This window comes from Morone saxatilis, unplaced genomic scaffold (assembly GCF_004916995.1).
Source record: "Morone saxatilis isolate NCDOM2014 unplaced genomic scaffold, NCSU_SB_2.0 Contig6, whole genome shotgun sequence".
Classification (NCBI taxonomy): Eukaryota; Metazoa; Chordata; class Actinopteri; family Moronidae; genus Morone; species Morone saxatilis.
In genome coordinates this window covers 7,994,089-8,003,247 of record NW_023340206.1, presented here as the reverse complement: position 1 = coordinate 8,003,247, position 9,159 = coordinate 7,994,089, and the positions used below count along the sequence as shown (strand labels likewise).

The window sequence follows — 9,159 nt, the reverse complement described above, 5'->3', positions numbered from 1 at the left end:
AGGGGGGGGAGGAAGAGGAGGAGGGGGTTCTCTTTGCTTTGGGAATCAATGTTCAAGGCTTGAGAAATGTAGGCTATGTTGCACCAGCAAAGAGAGAAGACCAGCCTGTAATTTGTAGGCAAGTCTCAACTGTTATTTTATCCCACCACAACAGTATGTCTTTATACCTGAGTGTGTGTACGTGTGTGTGTGTGTGTGTAGGTGAGAGACAGTGAGAGACTGAGACGGAAGGTGAGGACGGAGCGGGTTGAAGTCAACACATCAAACAATTCCTGATTACTGATTTTAAGCTGTCGCACATCATTTTGCAGCTGACTGTGTTGGTGTAGGAGGTTATGGATTTAATCTGAGGACTCCACCCGGGAGTCAGGGGAGCTCGCTTGCAGTGAGGCAAATCAAACACACACTCACAGATTGGTGAAGGGAGGCCGGTGGGTATTGGGTGGGGGGGGGGCAAGGTGGATGTTGCAGGTTTGAGGAAATCATCTCCAGAAGCAGACAAGTGATCGCGCAACAGAAGCAGTTGGTTGGCCATATGTTGTCGCACTGTGCCCTGAATGTGTATGAGAGTGTGTTTGTATGCATGAGACACAGTGTGGGTGTGTTGTTGAGTGTGTGTGTGTAGGCTATAGCCTGAGTGGGTGTATTGTATGTTTGCACACAGGCTGCGGCAGTGTGTGTGAAGTCTGCATGGACACAATATGGCCAAAACTATGCGGACACCCCTGTAAACGTTTGCATACTTTTGGTTTGGCCCCTTTAGTTCCAGGGAAGCATACGGTGATATTTAGACAGTACGCTCCCAACTTTGTGGCAAACAGTTAGGGGGTGGTTGTCCTAGTTTGGTGTGGAAGAACTCGAGCTTTGACCACAACCCAATCCAACACCTTTGGGATGAACTGGAACGTCGACTGCGAGCCTTAACGCAAGTACTATGAGGTAAAATTGTATTTTTACACATCATTGGGTTATTATTACTCATATAAACACCATTTTAATAATATAGTTATAAAATGGTACAAAACAATTTGATGATGAACAGAAATGTGTTTAATTAATTTTTATTTTTCAGGCAGAAGAACATTTGCTCCAGTGAGAGAATTTTAGGACCATATAATAACCTGATTAATGAATGAAGAAAATAGTTAGTTGCAGCCCTATTTTATAAAACCATTTTATATTTTGTATATAAATTCACAATCTGTAAAGTAACTATCAACAATAGCTGTCAGATACATGTAGTGGAGTAAAAAGTACAATATTAATATATTATATATGTATAAAACAGCATAAAATGAAAGATTGTAGGACAGTGGAGGCTGTTGTGGCATGTCCACATACTTCTGGCCATATGATGTATGTTTGTGAGTATGTTTTCTACACATATGTGTGTGGGCATGCTGCATACAGTGAAGGATGTTAATGTGTGTGTGTGTGTGTAGACAGGTGTTTGTGTGTGTTTGTGTGTGTGTGAGTGTGTGTGTGGTCAGCTGGCACTCACAGGGTCTCGGTCATCTGGTCAGCTCCAGCTTTCTCACTGCGTGTGGAGAGGAGAATCTGTCACTTCTCTTTCCCTCCCTCCCTCCTTCCTCCTCTCTTCTCTCAGTTCAGAGTGTTTCCCTCACTTGCAGTTAATTCCACGTCAAACGAAGAGCTGCGTCAAAACTCTCAGGATCAACCAAGCATGTTGTCCCAGTCACATGCAGTCTCTCTCACTCAGTCATTAAGTGTTAACTCAAACACGCCAAACTGCTAGTTGCTGATTACCAAGCCGGTGCAAACTACTGTATGAGCTCTCTGACTGTAGAAGAAGCAGGAAGAGAGCTCGACCAATGATACTGTGGGGTTATTCTGACCAGTGAGTTAGGAATGTGAGGCAGAGAGCTAAGCCTATGTAACTGCTCACAGGGCTAGTTGGTGAACCACTGCATAGATAGAGATATAGTACATACATAGACACTGCATTGACTGCCATACGTCAATGTTGCTGCCATATTGGGCAAAAAAAGGGGTTTAAAGCCCCTCTGGATTTCTGTGGCACTCCTCTTTCAATTAATGAGCTCCAAGAAAACAAACATAAAATGTATCCAGTTGGAGGAAACATTTGTCGGATTAGTTGTAGCCAAATGATTTGCATGTGGGTCCAAAAATCATCATCAACTATCCCTCATGTGAAGCTCCTTTGCTGTATCGACTCACCAACAGTTAGGCAACTGTCTGTGCTCCCTGCAGCGCTGAGGCAGAAGTTGTAAGACTGTGCTTACTACTGTGCTAACACACCCCACCTCCAAAACTTCTGCTATGTGCTGATGAGTAGTAAACAGTCTCCCAGCATTCACCAGGGCACTGCAGCGCGAACAGGGACTCAACTGCTCGACAAGCATGTTTCCAGACATAATGAAGTAAATAATGTCTACATTTAGAGACTGCAAAGACTTAGTAAACATCTGGGTTAGCTGGCTGTTTGGAGACATATTGTAATATAAGTTTTAACACATAAGGGGTTTTAATTTTTGCCTTGTGAAGATGTTATCATCAGCGGTTGGGAAGACTGAACTAAGGGGGCTGATGTGGGTAACTTAGCTTGGACTGAGGTTAAAATGTCTGATCTACCAACCAACCATCGCTCACTGTTCTGCGTCTCAAAGAAAGACTGTCCCAACCTATAACACATATGTTTGGATCCGCTTTGTTTCCCTCATGTTACCTTGGGCTGAATGAATGGACAGATAGATGGACGACTGTATGGATGGATGAACCGACAGATGAGTAAAATGTCAACAAATAAAGGATGAGACACCATTAGATAGTAAGAGATACCAGGTAAGCCAAACAACACATTGTGCCACGCTCGGTATTAAAAGACAGAATGTAACAACGTTTTAGTTTCATCTCACTTCTTCAATGTGACTTTGCTGAAACAGGATGTTAGGACGGGACATTACACAGAACATCATTTAAACCTTTTTCTGTTTATGCCAACTGCTACGCCATGAGTTAAGATATAAAGATTACGATCACACTATTTCCAGCAAGTAACGTTATTGGGATAATAATTTTAAGGTGTCTGTTTGCTGAAAAGACAAGTTTATTTCATTGAAGGAAATTAGATCCAACAGTAAACTAGTGTGAGCTGCAATTAAGGTCCATCAAAATTAAAATGTGTCTCTTCTCCAGTACACCGCACTTTATTTACCATCAGTGGGTAAAAAAGGTTTGAATCTCTCCACTATTCTCCTTTTCCTGCATATCATTTTCCACATGGATATGTTAACAGAAGATTGACGTGACTTATTTGAGAACTTGAATAAAGACTAGCGGAACATAAAAGTGCTACATGGTGTATAAAAGAGATTTTTCCAGTTGCAGAACATTTCATGGAAATACATCATCCAGTCTCTTTTCCTGGAATATAAAGGAAGTGAGGAGTTGTCAAAGAGAGGAGGGGGAAGGGGGATTTGGAGAAGCTGAATCTTAAGAGGCATGTATTCTGGATTTCTACATTGGACACTTTAATAAAGAACCAGACTTGTAGAGTCCACTGGATTATATTTGTTTGTTTGCACATTTACTTTAAGGATGAATGTGTTAAGATCAACTGCAGAGGGACTTTGAAATTAAATTCATCTTTGAACATCAAGAGATGGTAGATATTTCAGTTTGTTCTTGTGTTTTGAGTACAGAATTTGCTGCTGATTTGACCCTTTTACCCACCGATAGGTAAAGATGAAAGATTGTTAGTCATAAAGGGTATAATCTAGTTTTAACAAACAGCTAGACATCTGTTTCCGTTCTGTTACATGTAATAAATGTTTCAGATCTTTATTAAATTGTGTATTTATTCTGGATGAGATATCATAGATTGCCAGTTTGATGGTTTACATGAATCATTATAATCACTTTTACATCCAGGACAGGTTGGCACATTTTTTGGTGTTGGAGCCAGAAACGTTTGGTGAAAACAGCGTGTTGTGCTGGAGAAGAGTTCAGAAGCCCCTGATGTCTGACCACACAGGCTCTAACAGACCCAGAAGATGTTTAACACTGAGTCCTTGATCATTCTTTTTTAATTTAACAGCTTGCACGACGGTGGAAAAACCCTGACTGCTGGTAGTGACATTAGTTTATCGAGGCAGCTGATGTTGCTCTGCTTCAAGACATGTCTGCACTCTCTAGGCTTTAGTGACTTCAGCATCAATGCAAAGCACACTTTGTTAAAATGTTAGCACACTCACATTACAGATTAGTGTTTCTCCCATGACATTTAACCAGAACATTAGCACCTGTCAGCCTCACTAGAACTAGTACTAACTGAACAAACCTGTCAGATCAGACTATGTGCAGTCCAGAGGACCTGTTATATAAGCAGCAGTGAGGAGGTCTGCTGGGCCACAGCTCAGAGGTCAGTACTTACTTTATGTAGTAGGGCACGTTGTTTGGGGAGATGCCCTGCTCGAAGGGGCTCTCTACAGATCCTGCTGAGACAGAGAAACAAGGGTCACAACAACTGTTCAAACTGTCCACAGGCTGTTTAACTTTTCAAATTTTACTGCAGGATCAACATCTTGCAGGTCTAACAAAAGCATGCAGAAAATGTGTATGCAGCAGTTAACCACAAATATCACGTGTAATGAAAAGTTCTCTTCAAAGTAATATACGTGATAATGAAAAACAGCAGAAAAACAAGAAATATTGCTAATTATCTCGCTTATTATGCCCACAAGAGTTGGCACACCAACCATTAAAGCAGACTGTGCTTTCTGGGACTTGTCAGCACAGTTGGAATGCATCTCTGACCAATCAGACGGCTTGGCTGAAACTACCCGCTGTATAAGCGTTATTGTGCCCCACGGGTAAAATTTGCTGCAGTTAAAAACAGAACGATGCATCGCGGGACAAATGCCAGAACACATGCAGCGTACATCAACACAGCAGTGAGATCTGAAAAATGTGTACATTCTCGCTGCTCTCACAATATCTCCCTCATCTCTGTCGCCTCTATTATAACCTCATCACCATCTCTATATGTCCTGCTTTATTTATTATGGCTTCATTATGGAGCTGGATGGAACATTTATATATGAACAAAATGTGACACTGTGGATATTTGACCTATAAGGAATATCTCAATCTATGTTTTTTCTCTGGATGTCATAAGTACGTAGTTGCTGTTCCACCACCTTACAGAATATGTTACTGCCATTTAACCACTTCATTTGTATCTGAAGTGTCAATTTCACTTTTGTTTCTTTCTTTCCCCTCGTTTTTTCATGCAAGCCCCCCTGTGGTTCTTCAATTTTAATCACCGCCGTGAGCGCGTGAGTGATGTTGTGATCTTTTGTTATCTGTGGTCTTTTAATTACTCTGCAGATGAGCTGTAATTAAACTAAAGAGAATTGATGAGGAAAAGCAGCTAGCAGTTTGATGAGTGGCTCCAGGTGGACATCCTTAAATGGCAAAAATCATCCTCATAGTTTTACAAGTTTATACATCATTAATCTGCAATGTTTAATGCATTCAGATTCAATTTTTAACCTTTGTCACTCTCCTTTTAAAGTACATTACCTCTGTCCACATTTTACATGCAGCTGTAATATGTGGGTGGAGAAAATAATAGTGATAACAACACTAAGTGCAAGAGAAACAGTGATAGTTGGGTTATTTTTTGCAGTCTATTAAAGCTGCTGTTGTTGGACAAAATGATATCTCTGCTTCTTTGAAAATGGATTTTGAACCATGTAATTTTTAAATATGAAGGAAAAATGGTTCAGCTGACAGATAGGAACTGACTCCAAAGGCTGCTGTTTACCTTCGGCAGTTTACTGAAACACTGTATGCATGCAGTCTCCAACTGTGCTTGCACTAGAAATATATTATTATATATTATATAATTTATTATAATCATTATTATTAACCACCAACTGACCGTTCACCAAACCCACTAAGAGAATGGCAAAATGATTTGCTAATTTGAAGCTTTTCATTCTAATACGGCACACAGTTTACAGTGATATTGGTGACAAATATATTACTAAAAATGATTTGTTTTCATATTCTGGAATTTTTATCGAGGAAGACGGAGTAGATATTTTTTTTTTTTTTGCAGAAAAATATATCTGAATATGTCTGGTAGGGATCTTTAAAATATTTGAACTTAAATGGCAAAGCTGTGTGCCGGCCTGTTTATACCAAAAGAGTTTGGGTCCATACTTCTCTTTCATTCAATGCAAAAATCAATGAGGGACTTTCATCTATATGCTTTCATCAATGTGTGACTGTGATGCGGATGAGAGCCTCGGCCATATCGAGTTAAGTGCTGGGTCATACTGGAATTCAGTGATAAAACTAGAAAAACAAGTTGCGTAAACAGATCGATACACCATCATACGCTCGACGAGCAGCCAAATGAGTGACAGTCTTTAAATGCTCTCTCCCTCTCATCACTTATTCAGTTATTCAGTGACCCGCTGACAGTTGAGCGCTGTGTCACTCTTTCTCTCTCGCTAACACGTCACTTATTGAGTGCCACTGAGATGCTGTCAGGAGGTGGGTGTCTCTCATTTTGTTTAACACATTTTGTCTTATCTCTTTCTCTCTCTCACACACACACACAGTATCTCTCCCTTTCAGTATAAGACGAGTTAATTAAACATTAACAATAACTTTGAAACTGTAAAGTGGAAGCAATGTTCATGTTTACAGCTGCTGTGATAAGCCCTTATTTAGATAGATTCTAATACAATAATGCGTTTAATTTATGAAAAGTATTTCATCTTAGATTATTAATATCTGCCTCCTTTTTACCACAGAAACACTAAAATACCATTCATTTATTCTTTTATTGACACTGCGAGTGTCCGTCCAACCTGGCGGCAGATGGCAGGAAGATGTCCAGTACACTCAAACAAAACAGCAGCAGAGTCTGTGAAGACAAAAACACCCAGTGGAGCATCCTGGGGCAGAGAGTGGGCCGTTAGTGCCCCTGATGCCCCCTGCTGCACGCTCACCCAGTTGTGCACTGACAACACCCACCATCACAATACAAGCGTCCCTGTTTGTGCAGACAGTGCAGACTTTACAGGACTTATTGAGAACTGTTGGTGGGAGACAGCGTTCATGATGAAGAGCGTTAGTCGAACATTGAACAGTGCAAAATAAAGTGTTTGTTAAATGTTCGTCGTATCAGAAATTATTGAGAAAAAAGTGTTTCCATCTCCGATTAATTAGCAAATTAATAAGTTTTCAAAAAACTTATTTGCAGAATTTGTAGTTTTCATCAACGTTTTCCAACGCGACTCTTCAAAATGTGTTAATGGAAACACGACTAGTGGCAAAACAAAATTAATTCACACATCTTTGTGAAATATTTGGTTCAAGAATTGCTGTGCTAGCGTCGTTTACTCCACTCTGGCATTTTGTTCTCTGGCATAACGTTTTCCGAGCTAACAAGCTAACTATGAGCTCGGGCGCTTAACGGGGGAAATGAGTTCATTCATAGTTAACTCAAAAGTCATATTTGTACTTTTGATTTTTGTCTCAAAACTGCAAACTTGTGTTTATTTTTAGACAGAAAAGGGTTAAATGAAAGTGGATGGTGTAGAACTAATAAGCTGTGTAAGCGTCCTCCATTTTGGCTTTCTGTTGTCTCAAAGGTCAGCGCTGTCAACACGGCTAACAGCTACTGCTCACCAGAGTTCAACACACCAAACAAACACCAAATATCTGTGTAGATGTATTTAGGATCCATTACTCCACTATAATGAACTGATATCACAGTGAAATACTTTAAAATACTGGCTGAAGGCTGCAGGGACACAAAAACCTCCATCATTGGACAGATTTGTTAAGGTTAAACTGACTCAGCTCGATCAGCGCAGACAGCAAAGCTCATGGAAACTGCCAGTCAAACAATAAAAGATGAGAATATTCAGTTATATATCGACATTATGCAGAAGCCTGAATGCAACCTCAGCTGGAGGACGGCTAACGGGCGGGCTGTCCGGCGTTGCTCTGTGCGTGTGCACACATAGCTTCTGTGGTGAATGGAGATCTGATTTTAGTCCTGTGTTCATCTCTCTGGACTCCCGAGTTGACTCATGAATGCAGAGCAGAGAGGAGGGATGGCTCTAAATAAAGATTTCAGGTCAAAAACAGGAAATGGCTCAGTGAGCAGGGAGGGCAGGGCCATAGCAACACCAACTGGAGAGCTGCACCCACAACATCCCTCCCTCCCTCCCTTCATCTATCTTTATTTATTTCTCCCTCGCTCTTCTTTTATTTCCCTCTCTGTGTAAAATCTGCTTGTTCCTCGTCTTTCTTGCCTTTCTTGCTGCTGCTCTATCCTTATTTTTTGCCCTCTGTCCCAGTCTTTGTCTCTGTTTCTCTGCATTTTTCTTCCATTTGCTCCTTTTATTTGATTTAAATTCAGTGACTTTATTACCACAACTATTGGAAAGAGAACTGCAGAAGGGTTTTGCATTCAAACCACAATGAAAGGTGGATTTTCTATCATGCACGATACCATTTAACATAATTATCAGAATCTACAATAATATAAGAGAACATGCTGCAAGACATTCACAGACCATAGCTCGTTTGGAGGGCAGGAAGTGAAAAGCAGAACGTGCTGTGCTAGTTTAAACGATATTGTGAGAGAAAGGTGAAAATCTCAACGTGTGTTGGATGTGATTCTGTTCTTATAAAGAGGAGCGACGGGGAACTAAAGTCACTTTCTTCAAAGCCACCAGACTCCACTTAAAAAGTGTTTTTCACCTCGCAGAACACGAGAGTTCTGGTCCACCACTGCCCTCCATCGGTGAGCTTGTTAGTGTGTTATTGTCTAACGTTGGTGTTTTAACACATTGAACTGGATCCGAACTTTGGTGGCTGCGGATCGATGGAGTAATAGACCAGCGACTCCGGTGCTCTGCTTTTGTCAAAGGAGTCTGGTGGCTTTGGAGAGAACGTATTTGGATATGGCGGCTTCAGTTCCCTGTCGTAAAGGACTGTCTGACAGCGAGGTAATGTGGTGAAAATATACTAAATACATTTAATACCATTCAGTCTTATGGAGAAATGAGTTGACTTCTCAGTTGATTTATGAGCTCAGTAAACAGTTTCCTGATGAGTTTCTGGTCTCAATCTCTAGTTTCAGTCTTC

The 9,159-nt window shown here is 40.7% G+C and overlaps 1 protein-coding gene across 8 annotated transcripts in view; it reads right to left on the bottom strand.

Moving 5' to 3' along the window:
• Positions 1-9,159, bottom strand: part of dmd (dystrophin) — a gene marked incomplete at its 5' end in the record, with an annotated part of 195,686 nt that overhangs the window by 42,212 nt on the left and 144,315 nt on the right. For 6 of the 8 annotated variants that reach the window (XM_035677552.1, XM_035677560.1, XM_035677555.1 and 3 more), the window contains 2 exon segments: positions 1,502-1,537; positions 4,415-4,478. In XM_035677552.1, the coding sequence (XP_035533445.1) occupies positions 1,502-1,537; positions 4,415-4,478 (100 nt within the window). 8 annotated transcript variants of the gene reach the window in all.